General features: G+C 46.3%; 1 protein-coding gene across 6 annotated transcripts in view; it reads left to right on the forward strand.

The window, feature by feature from the left end:
* The window catches only part of TBC1D16 (TBC1 domain family member 16), a 57,918-nt gene that overhangs the window by 12,090 nt on the left and 23,306 nt on the right, over positions 1–22,522 (forward strand). For 5 of the 6 annotated variants that reach the window (XR_003942682.1, XM_030208611.1, XM_030208613.1 and 2 more), the window contains exons 2-3: positions 1,722–1,955; positions 2,655–3,264. Coding sequence is in view for 5 of the 6 variants with exons in the window: in XM_030208611.1 (XP_030064471.1) it covers positions 1,784–1,955; positions 2,655–3,264 (782 nt within the window). In the remaining variant the exon portion in view is untranslated. Of the gene's footprint in view, positions 1–163; positions 196–1,721; positions 1,956–2,654; positions 3,265–22,522 lie in introns of those variants that run through there. The other variant, XM_030208612.1, reaches the window with a different exon arrangement.

A 22,522-nucleotide genomic window follows, 5' to 3' on the forward strand; every position in this document is an offset into this window, starting at 1 on the left:
GAGGCATAAACAGGTTGCGGCCCTGCTGTCATTTCCCTGCTCGCATCCAGCTTAGCAGTCCTTGTTTTTAAAAAGCAGTCGCTACAGGTTACAGATTTATTGGTTCTTGATATCTATAGTGGCTGAGGCGGTGTATACTGAAAATAGTATTAAGTGAGAAGAATCGCAATCCTTTTCAGTTTTGGGCTGTTTTAGGTGAGTTGGGCAGACTGGATGGACCGTACGGGTCTTTATCTGCCATCATCTACTATGTTCCTTCCGGTACAGCAGACGCCTTCGTGCCCCAGAAGGATTATTTATGCTCGAGTTTTAAGCACCTCCAGGCTGAACTGACTTGCTCGAGGTCAGAAGGAGGGGTGGTAGCATTTGAACCCTGGCTTCCCTTGTTCTTAGCCTGATGCTCCCTTTCCACTGTCTGTGTTATGCATAATAACATTAGGACTCCAGGGGACATATCCAACACTTTAAAAACAGAACAATGATTTGGGTTTGATGAAAAAATTACTAAATTAGCCCAGTCAGAAAGGGTCACTTTATTTTTGGACTGTAGGAATGGACAAAGGTGAGACATTTCTGATTCTTACCCTGCCGCTCTCACCCCCAACTTTGCAGAATTGTTTTAGTCGCTGGACCGGGGGTGGGGGAGGGATTTAACTGGGTGTGGGGGGGAAGGCACGCTCTGCTCCTGGGGCGGGTGCAGATCCACTGACAGATCCCTGAACAGATATTTTTCAAGTGGTACAGTAGGGGCCTGTTCTGGGTCAGCACGACCAAAGTATTAGGCAAACCTCAAGAGAGAGCCAGCAAAATATTGTTTCACACTCCGATAAAGTCTCAACTTAATGCTGAAGCTTTCCTTGTGAATCCATTCCCATGTGCTCCTCTGTGGAATCGAGTAATGGGGATCCCCACTTCAAGCTGCTGCCAATGTCCAAGAGACCGACAGGATGTAGGGCTCGATGGATCACGACGTAGCCCGTCGCTCAGGCATGTCTGTTCATAGTTTACAGAAGGGGTTGTTGGTGCTTGTCCTGAGCCCTCATCCCTCTCTGGTCTTCAGAGGCTGCTTCATGTACCAGGGCTGTGCCTGCTTAGTAGATGAGCTGCCCTAGTTTGATCTTGAAAAGTTCTTTTCCCTGCTAGGAAGAAACTCCGGGCTTGAATTCTAGCTAGTGTTAGTGCTGTTGTGGGGTTCCTTTGCAGACCTGGGTGGATGGGGGATCTGATGAACATGTGGTCACAGGGCTGCTACCGTAGATTTTCTTAGTCACTTCACTACAGTTAAGTCAAATTCGATTGTGTTATGATCGCTGTTTCCCAGCGGACCCAACACTTATTTCTTCTGCTAAGTCCTGCATTCCAACATCTCCCGATATGTAACAGGCTCTCTCTGGAGCTCAGGCTTATTTAACTTGTGTATTCACTTTTAGCGTTTGCAGTTCCCTGTTACGTAATGGTCCCCCTCCTTGCTCTCTGGAGCTCCGAAGTATGTCTTCTAGTCAGAGGAAGAGCGTCCCTGTCTCAGGAACCCCAGGTGGGATCTGGATGATTGATCATGCCCTGGTCTAGACACGATATATTAATTCTTTCTGAGCCGTCATCCTCCATTAAGCACTTGGGCGCTAAAATATTTACACTGCTCCTGAGAGAAACTGGTTTGTACTGTCTGGCTGCATTTTCACTTTTTGACAGCATCTCTGTCTTTATGTCTCTTGTTCTAGATATTCAGCTGTAAGGAGATTCTTGTAGGAAGTCTTCATATAATGGAAACACTCTCCTGGAGATGTCTCTGGGTCGTCTTCTTCGACGTGCCTCTTCTAAAGCCTCGGATTTGCTGACCCTGCAGTCCAGCGGTGCCTCGTCCTCCGTACTGGACAGTGAAATTATTTACTCCAAGAACAATGTATGTGTTCACCCTCCGGAGCTCCTGCAGGGGCCAGGAGCGCATCACCCAGGTGAGCGGGTTATACAGGGCAGTATCCCAGCTAGCCTCCAGTTATGGTAGCAAAGGGGTTAATTGATGTGATTCACTCCAAACTTCAAACATTTACTGGTCAGTGTTCAGCCAGTTTAGTCCACGTTTTCTTAAATGCTGACTGTGGAGGTGAAAGCCATCATTCAATAGGGGCCGGGGCTGAATATCCGAATAAAACAGACATAAGAGCAGCTGTACTGGGTCAGACCAGTGGTCCATGTAGGCCAGTATTCTGTTTCCAACAGTGGCCAATCCTGGTCACAAGTACCTGGCAGAAATCCAGTTCTTGGCAACATGCCATGCTACCAATCCCAGGGTAAACAATGGCTTCCCCATATCTATCTCAATAGCAGACTATGGACTTTTCCTCCAGGAACTTGTCCAAATCTTCTTTAAACCCAGTTACGCTAACCGCAGTTACCACATCCTTGGCAAAGAGTGCCAGAGTTTAACTATTTGTTGAGTGAAAAAATATTTCCATGTAACTTTCTCGAGTGTCCCTTAGTCTTTGTACTTTTGGAACGAGTATAAAATCGATTTACTTCTACTCGTTTTGTAGACCTTAGTCTCTTTTCCAAGCTGAAGAGCCCTAACCTCTTTAGCCTTTCCTCAAGTATTAATCCTACGTCTTCTCTTTACATCAGCTGTTGAATGGTAACTGGTACTTCTCTGTTCTTAGGCTATTTGTGCGTTTACATGGAGAAGGATGAAGTCCTGGGTACCACGCTTATCCTGGCCTGGGTTCCAAATTCTCGTATCCAAAGGCAAGACGAGGAAGCTCTGCGTTACATCACTCCCGAAAGTTCTCCTGTGCGCAAAGCCCCTCGCAAGCGAGGCCGCCACACGCTCAGCACAGCCACCCACAGACAGCTCTCTCACGCCGAAGAGAAAGCAATGTTAATGTGCAGAGAAGGCGACACCCTGGCGGTGTCTCAGCATGCCGAGAACACCATCCACATCACCACCTACGCCGGGCAAGGTGATGAGCCACCCTGCACGGCAGAGGCTACTGCCGACCCCATGCAGCCATCCCACAGCGACTCAGGGATTTTATCGACAATGAGCTCTCAGGAGGAGCAGAACCGATCGGAGCTATCGGAGGAAGGGCTGGAATCGAGAACAGAGCAGGGGGAGGATGAGGGCTCTTTGGATCTCTCTGCAGATGATGTGAGCAGGGACAGTACCTTCGATTCGGACTCTGAGGCCTTTTCCTCTCCCTTCTGTCTCTCTCCTATCGGTGAAGCCCTGGGGGAAAGCAGCGGCTCCGTGTTTCTGGAAAGCAGCAGCAGGTGGGTTTATCTTCCCTAAAAGTCAAAACAAGAAGTGTTGCTACCCTTCCTGCCAGCAATAACCAGTTATGAAGCTGGATCCGCTTTAGGTAGCATTAAGCTGGCCCAGAGGAATTGGGGTCTGTTCTTTTGTATTTATTGATGAATTCTATAATGTTTACTCTTCTGCTTTGAGCAAGTGTCTTGGAAAAGTGAAATACAATGTGATGACTTAGTAAAGGAGACTTGAGTGGGACCAGTAACACTTTCTTCTGAATACTAGAAATTTGCTCCAAGGTGTTGAGCAGTTGCTTAAATAAAGCATTCCTTGTCATGTGTTTAATCCTGTGTTAACAGGGCCAGTTCTTCAATCTGGTCAGACCGGTTTAAAGTGGATCAGGTGATGCTGTTTGGAACAAATTTGGCAGTAGCACCAGGAGCTGATACAGGGCCAGTGCTGGGTTTTCTCCAATCTCATGACGAATAGACGAAGCGTCTTGATAATTCTTGTTTCTTCTACTGTTCGTTTTCTGTGCAACTCTAGTGCAAGAGATGCGAGAAGCAGAGGGTCATGGGGAGCCCTAGTAAAGCTTCAGAGGAGCAGTAGGAGGGCCAGAGCACAGGAAGAGAATTCAGGCCCATTAATAACTGTAGAAGCTTGTGCTGTGAACACAAGTTTGTGTTTTGGCATTTGACATACGTAGTTGTACTGTGTTCAGTCATGTGTGTGGCCACCAGGGGGCAGTGTAGAGCAGCAGCTCAAGGCCTTTGATCACGTGGCTCCTGAACAGTGACATTACTGAAATGCTGATAGTGCAGTTTGCAAAAAAAAAAAAAAAAGGATTTTTCCATCCCTCGACAGACTGACAGCTTAAACCCATTGTTTGCAAGTGTTTGTAAGCTGCAGGCTTTCTAGGAATGACTTCTGTATGTTGCTGGTTTCATGATGTGCTAACTCCTTTGTAACCATCAGGGAAACTGAAAATCCCTGTACGACATGGGGTGGGGGGGGGGGGGGGTCAGATTTAAGACAAACAGAACAGCACAGGTTTGAGACTCAGGGCTGCCGAGTTCTGTCTTTGACTTTAATCAACTCCCTTGGCCCATTGGTGTCTGGGAATGAAATATTTGCTGCTTTGTAGCTTGTCGGTGCTTGAGAAATGCTAATTACAGCAGCTAACAAACCCACCCAAGGAAATATGAGTCCAAAGAAAGACATAAAAACTATTACGTGATAGTGGAAACTCATCAGTAAAGGCTCAGCAAGCCCGACAGCTAAACATGAATTTGCCACGATAAAGGGGCGTTCAGTTGTCTCCCCTTTACATCACTGAAGTTTCCACTTAAATCAAGTGATAAAAGTGTCGGAGAAAACTGTGTATAATTGAAAAACAGTTCACAATCCTTATTAACTGTCCTAAATAGTAGCAAAAGACAACCATTACAGCTGACAGAATGAGTAGATAAAGATAGGGGACTGCTGGTCAGAGTCTCCGTTTCGTTTCCTTCTTCGGAACAAACTTCGGCATACTACAACATTCAGTCTGGCGTCTTGTGTAGTCAGTTCAAAATGGCGTGCTGGTGGCGTCTCTCTGGTTCAGGTATCCTGCAGGATTCCATGCCTAGAGTCTTGTGACGCTACAATTACAGCAGCTACGCCAGACAGAGAATCTGACGCCCGATTTCAGGCCTGTTGTGCTGTCATGGACCCCAGTGACTGCTTTGCTTATCCCAGCCGTTCCATCCATCAACTACACTTTCTGTGACTGTCTCGCAGGACGTCGCATCGTCACCTCGTACTGTAGAACCCCCTCTTTTTAGAAAGAAATGTGCTTCCTGTGTGTTACTTTTACATGCTGAGGTATTTGAACAGTGTCTATCGTATTCCCCCCCCCCCCCCATTCCTGCTGTTCTCCAGGGAAGGCTACACTCTTGCCCCCCCCCCAAGCTGCTTTGATTTCATCAAGGGGCTAAGTTCTGTGTCAGGTCATTGAGAGAAGTGGAAGTTTTTGGATCATTTCACCTGCTTGTAGAGAGGTTTGAGCATAAAACTCTGTTTACAGCATAGGCTGCAACTCCTTATTCTACCCAGCACGGGCTAGTTCTCTGGATTTGGAAGCAAAAGGGATCAGCTTTGCAGCTCACAGCAACAGCTTGAAGTTTGAGGCTTGGGAAAGGGTGAGCCTGTGCCTGCGGGAAATCAATTCATCAAAGGCTTTTCTTCAGCTTCCTCTTGAGTGATTGCAGTCTAGGTTTGCTGTTCCTCTGATATCAGCCCTCACCTACTGAAGAGGTCTTGGATTGGAGCCCTGGTCAGATACTGCCAGGATGCAGAAGGGTTAAGTGACTTTGGCAGGGTTGTCCCTTAAGCAGGTGGGTCTTGGGTTGTGTTCCTGTGTGTCCATCAGCAGGGCTGAGTACTGTAATGTGATGGAGAGCCCAGAGCAGGTCAGACAGTGCTGCCGTAGCAGTGTTAGAGACTTAGCTGTGCCCTCTGCTGGTTTGGGACACTGTTGTAAGTTATATGACACATGTTAGAATGAGAGGCTAGACTCAGTACAGACATCCTTGAAATTGGATATCTGATGTTAGCCCTCTCCTCAAGTCACTTCACTGGCTCCCTATCCGCTTCCGCATATGGTTCGAACTTCTCCTTTTGACCTACAAGTGCATCCACTCTGCAGCTCCTCAGTACCTCTCCGCTGTCATCTCTCCCTACACTCCTCCCCGTGAACTCCGTTCGCTGGGTAAATGTCTCCTGTCGTCCCCCTTCTCCCCCACTGCTAACTCCCGGCTCCGTTCCTTCTATCTCGCTGCTCCCTATGCCTGGAATAGACTCCCTGAGCCAGTACGTCAGGCTCAGTCTCTGGCTGTCTTCAAGTCTAGGCTTAAAGCCCACCTCTTTGCTACTGCTTTCGACTCCTGACCATGACTCTCTTACTCAACACCCTCACTTATCACCCCTACCACTGCAATTTCCCCACCCCTAGCTGTCTGTTCGTCTGTCCAATTTAGATTGTAAGCTCTGTTGAACAGGGACTGTCTTTTCATTTAATTTGTACAGCGCTGCGTAAGTCTAGTAGCGCTATAGAAATGTTTAATAGTAGTAGTAGTAGTATGAGCCAAGGATAGGACAATGAAGCCATTGTGACATCACTGATGAGGTTGGCTCTTAGGCATTGGTGGACTGAGGCATTATGACATCACAATGTCAGCTCTAGTTAAATCACCGCAGTTCCTCAGTACCTTTCCGCTCTCATCTCTCCCTACACTTCTCCCCGTGAACTCCGTTTGCTGGGTAAATGTCTCCTGTCGTCCCCCTTCTCCCCCACTGCTAACTCCCGGCTCCGTTCCTTCTATCTCGCTGCTCCCTATGCCTGGAATAGACTCCCTGAGCCGGTACGTCAGGCTCAGTCTCTGGCTGTCTTCAAGTCTAGGCTTAAAGCCCACCTCTTTGCTACTGCTTTCGACTCCTAACCATGACTCTCTTACTCAACACCCTCACTTATCACCCCTACCACTGCAATTTCCCCACCCCTAGCTGTCTGTTCGTCTGTCCAATTTAGATTGTAAGCTCTGTTGAGCAGGGACTGTCTTTTCATGTTCATTTGTACAGCGCTGCGTAAGTCTAGTAGCGCTATAGAAATGTTTAATAGTAGTAGTAGTGGATGTGCCCTTGTGTAGTACAGATGTATAACACACATCTGGCCAGTCCCTCCTTCTCCTCCTCCTCCTCTTCATATTGTGGTAGGTGCTGTCTTTGGACCTGGGTTTCTTCTCCGTCAGATCCGTTGTCGCCTACTCTCCATGAACTGGCTAATGAAGGGATAAAAGCGAGCGTTTTTCTTTGAGTTTCTTGTCTCCACCCTCATCCCACTAAGTTTTTCTTTTTGTTCACTGGAGCAGTATTAAGAAGTTGGATATGCCAGATCCAGTCTCCTGCATCCTGTCTGGCACGCAATGGCAGTAGCTGTGTTTCTACACTAACTGTGTTTGATTTAACTTGACATTTTTGGGGCCAACAATAACAATCAAATCGAGGAAATCCAGAGTGTGAAATGCTGGCCCTCAGGTTTTCCAGCCTTCTCGCAGTCTTTTCACAAATGCATGTCCAAGAGAGACCGCTGTGCACTCTTTCCAGAAGACGTACGTTGCCAGAGGAGGGTATTAGGTGGAGAAAGGCCTTCCCTGTTAAACACTGCCCCCCCTTTTCTTTTTCTGGGGCCCAATAATAGCAGTAGAATAAAGATCAGGAAGGGAAGCTTTTTATATCGGAGAAGTTGTACTGAACCATTCGGAGTGAGATGCAGCCTTTAACATGGACAAGTATTTTATTTACTTGTTATTTGTATCCCACATTTTCCCACCTATTTGTAGGCTCAATGTGGCTTACATAGTACCGGAGAGGCGTTTCCAGACTCCGGTGTAAACAAATACAAAGCAATATTATGGTTAGATAAAGTTCATGTGGCACAGCCACATTATGGAATCGTAAAACTGAGGAGTTGTGTTATGTCCATTACGTACTTTAGTCTTGTTGTGTTGCAGAGATCAGGCATTTATGTTGGACAAAGGTGTTGGAGAACAACAGACTCTAGATGAGAACGTTCCCGTTTATAATTATGGTGCTGATGAGTTATTGAACACGGGAAGGTCCAATTCTTTTTTCAGTAAAATCTTATAGGCCAAAGGTCTCTGAAATGGTGCCAGTTCCTACCACTGCTGGGGGGAGTAGCCTAGTGGTGGAGCGGGGGTGTAGTCTGGTGGTCAGTGCAACGGACTTTGATCCTGGGGAACTGGGCTCGATTCCCACTGTAGCTCCCTGTGACTCTGGTCAAGTCACTTAACCCTCTATTGCCCCAGGTACAAAATAAGTACCTGTATATACGTAAACCGCTTTGAATGTAGTTGTAAAAACCACAGAGAGGCAGTATATCAAGGTGATAGTATCTGAGGATCTGAAGGCGATGAAACAGTGTGACAAGGCGGTGGCCGTAGCTAGAAGGTTACTAGGCTGTATAGAGAGAGGTGTGACTAGCAGAAGAAAAGAGGTGTTGATTCTCCTGTACAAGTCGTTGGTGAGGCCCCACCTGGAGTATTGTGTTCAGTTTTGGAGGCCGTATCTTGCTAAGGATGTAAAAAGAATTGAAGCGGTGCAAAGAAAAGCTATGAGGATGGTATGGGATTTGCGTTACAAGACGTATGAGGAGAGACTTGCGGACCTGAACATATATACCCTGGAGGAAAGGAGGAGCAGGGGTGATATGATACAGACGTTCAAATATTTGAAAGGTATTAATCCGCAAACAAACCTTTTCCGGAGATGGGAAGGCGGTAGAACCAGAGGGCATGAAATGAGATTGAAGGGGGGCAGACTCAAGAAGAATGTCAGGAAGTATTTTTCACGGAGAGGGTGGTGGATGCTTGGAATGCCCTCCCGCGGGAGGTGGTGGAGATGAAAACGGTAACGAAATTCAAACATGCGTGGGATAAACATAAAGGAATCCTGTGCAGAAGGAAGGGATCCTCAGGAGCTTAACCGAGATTGGATAGCAGAGCTGGTGGTTGGGAGGCGGGGCTAGTACTGGGCAGACTTATACGGTCTGTGCTAGGGCTGGTGGTTGGGAGGCGGGACTAGTGCTGGGCAGACTTATACGGTCTGTGCCAGAGTCGGTGGTGGGAGGCAGGGATAGTGCTGGGCAGACTTATACGGTCTGTGCCAGAGCTGGTGGTGGGAGGCGGGACTGGTAGTTGGGAGGCGGGGATAGTGCTCGGCAGACTTACAGGGTCTGTGCCAGAGCTGGTGGTTGGGAGGCGGGGTTGGGGGTTGGGAGGCGGGGATAGGGCTGGCCAGACTTATACGGTCTGTGCACTGAAGAGGACAGTACAAATAAAAAAGTAGCACATATAAATTTATCTTCTTGGGCAGACTGGATGGACCGTGCAGGTCTTTTTCTGCTGTCATCTACTATATTTACTATGTTTACTATGATTCCCTTTCCCTTTTAGAAGCCTTTCCTTGCTTAGTTTTTGGCGGGTTGACATTGCAGGTTTTGTCTTTGCTTAAGAAAAGCAAAGTTGCTGGGGGCCCTGGTAAATGGGGTGTCTTTGAAGGAGATTGATTGATTGATTGATTGATTGATTGCCATTTATGTACCCCAATGGGTGAAAATGCCTGCTTGAATACCCATGAGTTCAACTGAGGTGACAAGTGAAGCTAATCTTTTTCAAGACCTCAACTCCTCTGATCATAAATTCCTCTACGGCCCTGTTACAGAGAGAGTCTCCCTGGTTTGAAGAAAGCTGGCACCCAGGCACGGCTAGTGAAGGGCTTTTGCCAGTGGGATCACCTGGTCCTCGTTTTCTAACTCGTGATCTGCCTTCCCAGCCACAAATCTGAATCGATCCAGATGCCTATGTCCTTAATCTGGCTTACCTCACCCCGCACAATCGCTTCCTCGGAGCTGTAGCCATCTCATTTCCTTGTCTAAACAACGAGTAATGTCATAAAAGTGCCCCTCCTCCATCCAGGCATATTATTATATACACAATACTTGCAGGTAGGCCGAGAAGGATGGCAGAAATCTGGGGTTTGATAGGAGCTGAGTCTTTCAAGCATACACTTGAGGTCCACCCGGGAGCCGGCTGCACATTCTGGCACTATTCACGTTCTAATTTCTCTGAGACAGAGGTTACATAGAGGCATATTTTCAAAGCACTTAGCCTTCCAAAGTTCCATAGAAACCTATGGAACTTTGGAAGGCTAAGTGTTTGAAAATGAGTCCCATAGTAACATAGTAGATGACGGCAGAAAAAGACCTGCACGGTCCATCCAGTCTGCCCAACAAGATAAACTCATATGTGCTACTTTTTGTGTATACCTTACCTTGATTTGTACCTGTCCTTTTCCGAGCACAGACCGTGTAAGTCTGCCCAGCACTATCCCCGCCTCCCAACTACCAGCCCCGGCACAGACCGTATAAATCTGTCCAGCACTATCCCCGCCTCCCAACCACTGGCTCTGGCACAGATCGTATAAGTCTGCCCAGCACTATCCCCGCCTCCCAACCACCAGTCCTGCCTCCCACCACCGGCTCTGGCACAGACCGTAGAAGTCTGCCCAGCACTATCCCCGCCTCCCAACCACCAGCCCCGGCACAGACCGTATAAATCTGTCCAGCACTAGCCCCACCTCCCAACCACCGGCTCTGGCACAGACCGTATACGTCTGCGCAGGTTATCAAGCAAATGACCCCTGCAACCTGTTCTTAAAACATCGGTTCATTGTAGGGAGCTTAATGTGTTAGGAGGAAATCTCTGGGCTATGCAGACTGGATCCTCGGGGTGAGGGGCTCTCGGAAGTGGCATTCACACTTCTCAGCCTGTGGGCAGGCAGTGCTTGCGCTCTTTGCAGCAGTAATACACCGTGTGTGCGTGTGCTTTACACGAAGGTGTGTCGCATGAGTGCTCTTGCGTGTTCCCTGAGAAACTCATTGTAACCATTTCATTTAGTAAAGCAAAAGTGAAAGAAAAAGCTTTCAGACAAGTGGTTTATGTTTATTACTGTCTTATGTACCACCTTCCTTTACATAATTAAACAGTTTACAGATCCAGTGGTTATGGTGGATGGCTGGAATAAATTGCTTGATGAATTAAGAAATGTACCTTCTACTGAGAGAATTAGGAAGGACATTTGTAGAGAAAAATGTCCGAGTTCACGGGGGTGATTTTTATTTTCGGTGTTTTTAGAAAGTATGTTTTCGCTGTATAGCAGTAAATTAAAATAATTATTTGCTGGGATTGCAAAAGTAGAGTGTAAGGAAAAGAAATCCATTACATATCCCAACAACTCGCTGCAGACGTGCTTTTTGGAGCATGACTGACAGAGCAAATTGTACAGAGCTGTATCTCTGAAGCGCTGTGGAAAACACCAGCTCCCAGCAGGCTCTGGCTTGATGCAACTTTTCCCAACCTGTTGCACATTATTGCTTCACTCCCTGTGGAGTCAATCAGTAAATTACCTGCTTGAGAGCAAAAGCTGCAAGCAGTAGAAAAAAAAAAAAGCAGAGGGGGAGCAGGTGTGTGTTTGTGGCCAGACCCAGGGTTGCATCAGCAGGTGGCCTGTGCTGGTACCTCTCGCCTGGAGACAAAACAGCTCCTCAGTCAGAAAAAAAATGAGCTGAAGTGATGCAAGGAAAAGGGGAGAGAATACACAGCAGCCCCTCTGCCTTACATCATGTGTTTAGGTCATAGATGTAGTCGAGGGACAGGGAGCATTTTCACACCCCATCTCCCTGCAGATCCAAGGGTCCATCGAGCCCAGCATCCTGTCCACGACAGCAGCCAATCCAGGCCAAGGGCACCTGGCAAGCTTCCCAAACGTACAAACATTCTATACATGTTATTCCTGGGATTGTGGATATTTCCCAAGTCCATTTATTAGCGGTGTATGGACTTGTCCTTTAGGAAACCGTCCAACCCCTTTTTAAACTCTGCTAAGCTAACTGCCTTCACCACTTTCTCCGGCAACAAATTCCAGAGTTTAATTATACGTTGGGTGAAGAAACATTTTCTCCGATTTGTTTTAAATTTACTACGCTGTAGTTTCATCGCATGCCCCCTAGTCCTAGTATTTTTGGAAAGCGTGAACAGACGCTTCACATCCACCTGTTCCACTCCACTCATTATTTTATATACCTCTATCATGTCTCCCCTCAGCCGTCTCTTCTCCAAGCTGAATATCCCTAGCCTCCTTAATCTTTCTTCATAGGGAAGTCGTCCCATCCCCGCTATCATTTTAGTCGCCCTTCGCCCTTCTGTTTTGTCTCTTAGGTCTGAACGGACGCGGTTTCTTCCAGTAGGCAAGTGCTATGTATTGAGAACAGAGAAGTTGAGGAAAGGCTTAAAACGTTTATGTTCGTGCTGGGCTTTCCGGCTAAGTTAGCAGTCGGCCTTTATGAGAGAATAAATTCAGGAGGTTCTTATTGCATTTGGGAACTGGACCGACGGGTGGAAAGCAGGAAAAAAAACCCAAAGCAGAAGTTAGCTGGTGGACGTGGTTTATTCAGGGTGATAAGTGAAATGGAGGTAGGCAGTCTTTTGTTGTGTGTCTCTTTGTTAAAGAGGATTGTAATTTGTTATGTTGTAGATGGATGAAGTGATCTATACATCTTTTTTTTTTTTTTTTTAATGGTATAATTAGAAGAGTAGACCATAACAGACAAACTTGCGACGGGTACACTTGGTTCCTTCAATGCAAGTCCCACTCAGCAATCTGACAAGCCCTTATCGCCACCCCTGCACTACCAAAAATAGCAGCCTTTTGTTTCCCGCCTTAGCCCAAGTAACAATTTTTCCAGGCTTGAAACCCCGTTCCCACCCCCCACCCCCAACATTGACCTTCTGTAAACTATTGAAAACTTATTTATTTAAGAAAGCATACAATGACAACTCATAAATTCAAATTAACAAAATGCAATTATACAACATGTATTCTCTATATCTCAACTGTTTTGCTAATTATCTTGATTTCCAGTTTAATGATCCTAATTGTTAAAGCTATTTTTTTTTTTGTCATGATTGGTTTAACCTATTACCTTTAGCTCTTATTGTAGGACGAACTTTCCTCTTGTAACCTAACCTAATCTGTCCTTTGCCCCAACTATGTATTTCTCCTATCCAGAACTGGTAATCACCACTTCTCAAAAGAGCGGACCCTATTATATTCTACCATCCATCCGGCTTACTCACTACCTGCTGCAAACTTGGGGCAGTCGCCAGCCCCAGATGAATCAGCTGCTCCTCCTTCTCTGTCAGCCCTGTTTAATGGCGTATTGAGAAACACAGCCTCAGCTGAGGGAGCAAACTGCCCATGGCATAATTGGGATAGCCACTGAAAAAAAATGATCCCAAAACTCCACACTCCCATCACATATGTTCCAACCCCTAACACCTTACTAATCAAAGTTGGCATGGCGTACCATCGAATCACTACTACTACTACTTATCATTTCTATAGCGCTACCAGACGTACGCAGCGCTTCACACCTGAACATGGAGACAGTCCCTGCTCAATAGAGCTTACAATCTAATTATGACAGACAGACAGGACAAGTAAGGGATAAGGGTTAGGGCAGACAGGACATATCAGGGAAACGTGAAGATTTTATTGATATCACATACCAGAATATTGATAAAATCTTCACGTTTCCCTGATATGTCCTGTCTGCCCTAACCCTTATCCCTTACTTGTCCTGTCTGTCTGTCATAATCAGTGTTTTATACCCGTTTTCCACAATAACAGTTGCAATTCCCAAAGCTTCCACCTGCTGCCATACAGCGGCCCACTCAGTCTCTGAAAACCCCCTCCCAAATCATTCTCCCGCAGTCTCGTGTACCTCAGTGGCACCCTCCTCCTATTACTCAAACATATGTAAATCTGTGAGAGGCCCTTTCTAGCTCAAAAGCCGTCTTCTCCTGTCCTAACTTCACTTTGTAGATTGTATATCGTGCTTCACCTGCAGATAAGGAAATAAGCCTCTCGGCCTCAAGTTTTATATTTACCGTGTAAGGCCCAAAATTTGTCCCAAGCATACCAACCCCTTCTCTTCCCACCTCTGAAAAATCTCCTGATCCCTCCCCGGGTTAAAACACAAAGGTGTGTACCAGGAATACCTCTTCCCTCCCTATCAACCAGGTCCCCATTTGCGCCCAAACAGGCAAGGTCAAGTGCCTATATAGGCCCCCGACTCCACCCTCACCATTCCCCCTCCTTCCCCCAGGTAACCAGGGGGACATCTGGTGGCTTCCCATACTCCAACCCCACCCACTACTTCCAGCCCTGCTCTTGCGCTCCAACAGAGCCCTCATCTGTGCATCCTGATAGTACTTGCGTAAATTTGGCACAACCAACTTCCCCTCCTCCCTCGAGCTCAATCACATGCTGGCCATGGACATCTGCTATCGTTACCCAGCCCCCCCAAAAAACCTAGATAGGCACCACTGCCATCTGGAGAGGTCTAGAGCTGCCACAAGAATGGGGCAATGCCTGAAAACGATACAAAAGCCTGGGCAGCAGCATAATCTTTATGGTCGTAATCCTCCCTAGCCACGATACACATAGCCTATCCTAGTTCTCCAAATCTTGATAGATTTTACACACAAGAGGTGTATAATTAAGATTTTAAAAAGTTGGTCTCCGCCCCCCCCCCCCCCCCCCCCCCCCCCCCCCCCCCCCGTATGGGACGCCCAAGTACCGGAATGAAGATTTAACCCATCTAAAAGAGTAAAGTGTCTGTACTGCCTCCAGCTCATCACTACCCAGGGTGACATTAAGTATTTCTGACTTATGCATAGTAACAAGAGTCCAACACCACCCCATAGGTCTGCAACCCTCTCACCACGGCCCCCAACAATTTCCTGGGCTGTGTAATAGCAAAGAGATTCAGCTTATGCTCAATGCCATCCACATCCACTTCCTTAATCTCAGCTCAATCACTAACGCAAATAAGATTGGAAGAAGAGGCCATCTCTGTCGGGTGCCCCTCTGCAACTCAAAGACCGCCAGCCGCTAGTGGAACATTGTAAAGTGCCTCAATCCAACCAAGCAAACGGAGCCCTGCCCCAGCGTTATCCAAAACTTGAAACATAAAAGGCCAGGCCACTCGATCGAAGGCCTTTTCAGCGTAGGCCTACAGTAGCAGTAATTTTGGTTGAGACCTTTACCTCTATCCATAATGTTAAGTACCTGCTGTATATGTCCTCCGCCTGTCTACCTTGTATAAACCTGGACTGGCCTGGGTGCCCTAATTTCTGCACCCAGCTCATAAGACAATCAACCAAAATCCTGGTGAATATTTTTGCATTGACTTCCAACAAGGAGCTGGGCCGATACGAGCCACAATCTGCAGGATCCTTACTTTATTTTTGTAAGATCGACACCCCTGCTAGTCACATAAAATAGGGGAGTTTAGGCCCCTTCCCCAGAGAATTATACAAGTTCACCAACAGTTGGACCAAAAGCTCCCCGCATTGCTTATAAAATTTAACCGTGAATCCAAATCCATCCAACCTCAAGGGCCTTTGTAGGCTTCATAGTTTTAAGGGCCTGCTGAATCTGAACTTCTGTAATTGGCCAGTCCAAAAAAGAAGCATTCTTAACCAAGAAGATCTTCCTCAAACGCACCGACTCAAGAAACTGCTTAATAGCCTCCACTCGGCCACCTCTACGAAACGCTCCCTAATCTCCCTTTCCCTCCTAACAACTCCCCCATCCTGCTTTTTAATACTCAGAATGTTGTCCTGTGAACTTTCAAGCGATAAGCAAGTAACCCACTTGCCTTATTATCAAATTCAAGCGACTGCTGCTTCAGTAACTGTAGGTTATATAGTTCAGATCATCCTGTAGCTCAAAATCCTGCAACAACCTCCTTTCTTTTCCCAGTCTAGTCCCAATGTCCTTCCTCCCCAGCTTATGGGCTCCCTCCAGTCTCTTAATAAGAGTGTATAACCTATTGATTTCCTCTTTTGATAAGCAGCTATAAATTTGTGGCCCCGCATTCCCATATGGCCTGTGGTTGTGCCTCCCCTGTGCAGTTAGAAGGTAGAGACTCCTCCAAACAGCCCGGTACTTTCTTCGCAATGTTTGCGTCATCCAACAGTCTATCATACAAGCTCCAATATAACAGACCCTGGAGCCCCCCTTTTTTTTCCTGCAATCCCACCTACACCGGTGCATGATCCGAGCACATAATTCTCTGTTTTAACTGCCAGTGATGCTGTCACCAGTTCCCTGTCCACGAAGGTGAAATCAATACGTGAGTTCGTCTGGTGGACAGCAGAGATATGTCTATAGTTCCTCACTAAGGGTCTGTTTCCTGCCAAGCATCTACCATATTAAGAGCTACTACAAATTTCTGGAATTCCCTCCTATCCCTTTTCCCATAGTTCACCGTTCCCCCCCCCCCCCTCCTCTCGCATTTATCAAGTAGTGGGGTCACTGTCAAGTTAGTCTCTTCCCGCTAGGGGGCGACCCTCTTAGAAGGGCAGAATAATGTTGAGAAGGCTTCCTGGCCCTCATTTGTTGCATGTGTATTCAAAGGTAAGAGTCCTGAATTTGGACACCATGGCTGCTGAGAGATCACAGCGTCTTCAGAACAGCGGGAAGCTGGCATCAGTGAAAGGTGCTGGAGAATCCCCTGCCTGACCCCCAGCGCCTGGACTTTTTGTTCTGGATGGAACAGAAGGGATGCAACACATTTTCCCACACATATTTCTTGCTTTGCTCCGGTATCAGGATTTGGCAAGGAGACTCTTCCTGCTCATTTTATTTCTCAGCTCAATAAAAGCCACATTTTCAGATCGAGGGTATTGTCGGGACTCCGCATGGCTTTGATGGATGAGGGCCTTCTAGTGTCAGTAGACTTCCGTATTGGGATGTCGTGGCCTGAACAGGTGGGGGTGGGTGGGGGGCTTCTGACCAGCCTTTCAAGGGGGCTTGCGCTTGGGCTCTCATGAATGAATACTGGAGGTGGGGTGGAAGCCTGGTGGCTGCAAGCTGAGCATGTGGTTTGCAGCATTCAGGGGCGCATTGTGTGGTAAGTGGATTAGAAAGCTTTGTGTGCCTTTAGAAGGCAGAGGCATCCTTCCTCCTTCAGCCCCTCATTTCACAGTTCTTTTTCTGAGTCAGATATGAGGACTTTCTAAGTCAAGTCTCTTTTATACCATATGTTATATGTGGGTGAGGTACAATTCAATCCAGTTCACTATCCTAACAAGTTGTAAAACAATAACCACACCGTGAATCCTAATGTGGAGGAGTGGCCTAGTGGTTAGGGTGGTGGACTTTGGTCCTGGGGAACTGAGTTCAATTCCCACTTCAGGCACAGGCAGCTCCTTGTGACTCTGGGCAAGTCACTTAACCCTCCATTGCCCCATGTAAGCCGCATTGAGCCTGCCATGAGTGGGAAAGCACGGGGTACAAATGTAATAAAAAATAAAGAAAAAAACTTATTTGATGAAAAAATGGGAGGTGATAAAACTCTGGCTGCACAGGTTCCTCAGAACCAAAGTGTCCACGTAGCACATCAGGAGCACACACTGGGCTCACTGGCTGTCTCGCAGCGATATTCTGATTTGAGATTGAAAGTACAGTGGTGGTCTCTAGAAGAAGCCTTGGCGAAACGGGTCGGTCGGGACCTCACTGTTTGGAGACTGATTGCCAGCAACAGAATGGATTTCGAGCAGAGCTCCAGATAAGTGTTTTCATTATTCATAATTAAAAAACAAAAACATTTTTCCCTGATTAAGTGTGCTTATAAGGGAGGGTGTTTTTTTTTTTTTTAACCCATGATGTGCTATGTGGACACTTTGGTTCTGAGGAGCTTGTGCAGCCAGAGTTGTAGGAGGTTTTTCCTCCCATTTTTTCATCAAATAAGTTTTTTTTTTTTTTTACCTATTTAAGCATGAACGTGTTATAAAATACAACATTGCGGTGGAAGGTGGGGGGGGAGGGAAGAAGTGTTTTGTCACGGAGAATTATTGGCTTTGGCCTGGCACTGTTGGTTGTTAGAACAACATGAGGAGGTATAACGTGGGAGGACTCAGTCTTGGAGCTTTGGAGACGTGGGATGTCCCCAAATGAAGAGGACATCTTATTAATCTGGGCTTCCTAGCAGGTCTGGGGAGGCTGGGTTATACGATTGGTGGTGTTCCGTTCAAACAGCTAAATGGGGTGGAAGGGGGGGAGGGGAGAGGGAAGGGTGAAGGGGGGTAAGTGCTGATAAGTACATAAGTACATAAGTAGTGCCATACTGGGAAAGACCAAAGGTCCATCTAGCCCAGCATCCTGTCACCGACAGTGGCCAATCCAGGTCAAGGGCACCTGGCACGCTCCCCAAACGTAAAAACATTCCAGACAAGTTATACCTAAAAATGAGGAATTTTTCCAGTCCATTTAATAGCGGTCTATGGACTTGTCCTTTAGGAATCTATCTAACCCCTTTTTAAACTCCGTCAAGCTAACCGCCCGTACCACGGTCTCCGGCAATGAATTCCAGAGTCTAATTACACGTTGGGTGAAGAAAAATTTTCTCCGATTCGTTTTAAATTTACCACACTGTAGCTTCAACTCATGCCCTCTAGTCCTAGTATTTGTTATAGATAACTGCTTGTAGACAGACTTAGTTGATTGTTTTGTATGTAGACTTTATTACATCATCAATAAAAAAAATTGTTGGAACTAAAAAAAAATACAACATTGCACTGATACACTGGGCCGCCTAATTAGGATTCACGGTGTGGATATGTTGCAACTCAAGAACGGAGGCTCAAAGGTGTGGTGCCAGGGGATCTTATGTGGCTCTTAATCCTGGTTTTGCCCCTGATTTCTCCAAGTGTTTTTAGGACAGCTTAGTTTACTGTTTTGTTTTGTTTTTATTTATTAACTGCCAAAATCATTTCTGTAGCACTATTAGACATACACAGTGTCGTACTAATTTTACGCAGGTACTTTCTCTGTCCCTAGTGGGCTGACAATCGAATGCTGCCTTTTTTGTTCTACCTGGGGCAATGGAGGGTTAAGTGACTTGGCCGGGGTCACAAGGACCTACAGTGGGAATCGAACCCAGTTCCGCCAGTACCTCGGTTCACTGCATTCGCAGGATATCTAACTAATTAGGACCTCTTAAATTTCAGTTTGTGTAAGGAGAGGCAGCTGGGTGCTATAAATAACACTGTTGAGCCTCCCGGTCCGTCGTGATGATAATTCCGAAGGGCCCCGAAGCTCAAAAGTAAACGCAGACGCTAGAGGCCATTAGCAGTGCTCTAGTTGACATGCGCTGGAAGGAATTAACCACGTTTTCCATGTGAGTTAACTGCAGGTATTCAGCTGCACCAGCCATTTGTACAGTGGGACCCTTTTTTCTGCATTTTATTTATTTATTTATTTGCTGCATTTGTATCCCACATTTTCCCACCTATTTGCAGGCTCAATGTGCCTTACATTATGCCGCAATGACAATCGTCATTAACGGAATGAGATGAACAGAGTATTATTACAATTAATGTATACTAGTAAAAAAGGCCCGTTTCTGACACAAATGAAACGGGCACTAGCAAGGTTTTCCTCGGAGTGTGTATGTTTGAGAGAGTGTATGTGTGAGTGACTGTGAGAGAGAGAGAGAGAGAGAGTGAATGTGCGAGTGTGTGTGTGTGCCAGAGAGAGAGTGAGACTGGGTGCGAGTGTGTCTGTGAGAGAGAGTGTGTGTGTGTGTGAGCATGAGAGTGTGTGCCAGGGCCCCCCCTCCCTTCCAGTTCCAGGGTCGTCCCCCCTCCCTCCCTCCTTCCGAGTTCCAGGGTTGTCCCCTCCCTGCCTCCGAGTTCCAGGGTCGTCCCCTCCCTGCCTCCCTCCGAGTTTCAGGGTCCCCTCCCTCCCCTGCATTATGCTGTCTCCCATGCATTCATCCATATGCAGGCAATGTCCTCTGTGCCCTGCCCCCTCCATCCATCCATGTGCAGCATCTCTCCCCTGCCCCCTCCACCTCCCTCCGAGTTCCAGGCCCCCCTCCCTCCCTCCCTCCTAGTTCCAGGGTCCCATGGAACTGGGAGGGAGGGGGGACGGAGAACATTGGAGGAGTGACGTCAGCAGGTGGTTACGATCCCAGTGAGACAGATTGGCATGTTGGAGGAGCAAATTATTATATTAGAATAAGGTATCAAGAAAATTAGAGAGAGAAAGAAATACTTAATACATATCAGATATACAAAATGTGAGATAAGGTATAGCGAAAAATGATAACAGTTTGACTAAAGTAACCAAATTACGGAGTTCATTGTTGATAAGTTCTAATACAGATGTGATGATGAGTCTCTTATGAAGGGTTCTTATTATAAGTCTCATTGAAAAGGTTAGTTTTGAGTGACTTCCGGAAGGTTATTAGATCGTGTATTGTTTTTAATGCATTCGGTAGGGCATTCCAACGTTGCGCGCAGATGTGAGAGAAGCTAGATGCATATAATGATTTGTATTTAAGTCCCTTACAGTTGGGATAGTGGAGGTTTAAGAAGGTGCGTGAAGAACCTTTTGTGTTTCTTGCTGGCAGGTCTATAAGGTCAGAGATATATATATTCTTTTAGTAAAGAAACGTTGCCCACCTTCAGATTTTGTAGAATTAAGTTGGGCTATGTGGCATAAAAGCAGAGGCAGAGAAATATTCCAGGAAAGGAACAAGATTACAAAGAGCTATTTTACCAGTGGAAATCCTGTGGTGATTGGGGAGGGGGGAAGGGGTGTCAGCTTTTAGTGAAAACAGCATTTTTGGAAGTTGCTGGACTTGATGACATTAACATTTTGAAATCCACAGATACAGCTCAGAGCCCTGTTCTCCTACCCCAGCCCACTCTGTCAGTGTTCTTCAAACCTCTGGAGGGACCAGCTCTAAATTTATTTATTTATAATATTTATATCCTGCTTACAACTAAGTGGGTAACAGAAATTAGTGCAGCAAATGTCGAACAGAGAACCTGTTCCTCAATGACCCGACCATCAGGCATATGTCAGTAAAAAGAAATCAGTTGTTAACCTCCTTTTAAATACATCCAGAGATCACAAAAAGCATAAATTACCAGGCAGTTTACTCCAAAGCAAAGGTCCAGCAGTGACATCGCATTGTTACCAGTGACCGAGTAAAGTATGGTCCACAAAGGAGTACATAAGTACTGGGACAGACCGAAGATCCATCAAGCCCAGTATCCTGTTTCCAACGGTGGCCAATCCAGGTCACAAGTACCTGGCAAGATCCCAAAACAGTACAATACATTTTATGCTGCTTATCCTAGAAATAGGAGCTTCGTTAAGACACGACACAGTTAAATGGTGTGGGTTCCCCCAGAAGAAGCGTAGCGAAACAGGCACTGTCGGGGCTTCTACACACTTCAATCTGAATAAGGGAGTTTATATGCTCCGCAAGTTAAGTGTCTTTTTGCACATATTTATATATATATTTGCACTTTTTAGTATGTTAAGTTCAATGAATTGTAACTTTAGGGTGGAGGTGGCTTTAGTCAATGATTAAATCTGTGCACGTTAATAGAGTCACCAAGGGAGAGATGTGAATATCCGTGCAACTAAATATATGAGACTCCACCTGTACACTAATTACAAATATTCTGAAAGACTTTCTCCTCTTTCCATTTATTGTAGTAACCTATACCTTAATAGGAGCAAGTCAAGCCATATAGTTTTTTTGTTTATCCTAGAAATAAGCAGCGGATTTGCCCCAAGTCCGTTTTAATAATGGCTTATGGACTTCTAGAAAGTTATCCAAACCTTTTTAAACCCTGCTAAGCTAATTGCTTTTACCACATTCTCTGGCAGCAAATTCCAGGGTTTAATTACACGTTGAGTGAAGAAATATTTTCTCCGATTCGTTTTAAATTTGCTACTTAGTAGCTTCATTGCCTGCTCCCTAGTCCTAGTATTTTGGGAGAGTAAACAAGCGATTCACGTCTTCCTGTTCCACTCTACTTAGTATTTTATAGACCTTTATCATATCTTCCCTCAGGAGACACCACTAGTTTTGCGCCACTGGACCGCAAAGGACAAGTGGGATTGTAAAGTTGTAGAATGCTTGAAATACTTTAAAATATCTTAAAAAACAAGTGTCATCAATTTATATTGCACAAATATTATACAAATTTGCAATTAGACAAACCAAAAGATCATACTTGTCGCGCCCCTTACCCGTGGCGTGCCTTGCTGGCTTCTCCCCATGCTCGTTCCTTGCCTCCGCCATCACGGGGGGGAGCGTCGGCCATGATGGCAGTGTCAACGCTCCGCCGCCCACCGCCGCTCCGAGTCCTCTCGGGTCTGCCGCTGCGGCCACGCTCCGCTCTGGCTCATCCCCGCTCCCCCACCATGATGCACCTGAACTATATGTTACAACACGGACTTTTCCCACAGGGTAAAGGAAACATTCTACTTACCCCAATACCTAAGGATTCAAAGAAAAAAAACAAGTGACATAACCAACTACCGCCCGGTAGCATCTATCCCTCTAGCAACCAAACTAATGGAAAGAATGATAACCAAGCAGCTTACCGACTACTTGAACAAATTCTCAATACTACATGAATCTCAATCAGGATTTCGATCCAACCACAGCACCGAAACAGTACTAATCACTCTTCTAACCAAATTCAAACAAGCAATTGCAACTGGCAACAGTGTACTTCTCCTACAATTTGACATGTCCAATGCGTTCGACATGGTAAGCCATAAAAT

The sequence above is a fragment of the Microcaecilia unicolor genome, chromosome 6 (assembly GCF_901765095.1).
Source record: "Microcaecilia unicolor chromosome 6, aMicUni1.1, whole genome shotgun sequence".
NCBI classification, from domain to species: domain Eukaryota; kingdom Metazoa; phylum Chordata; class Amphibia; order Gymnophiona; family Siphonopidae; genus Microcaecilia; species Microcaecilia unicolor.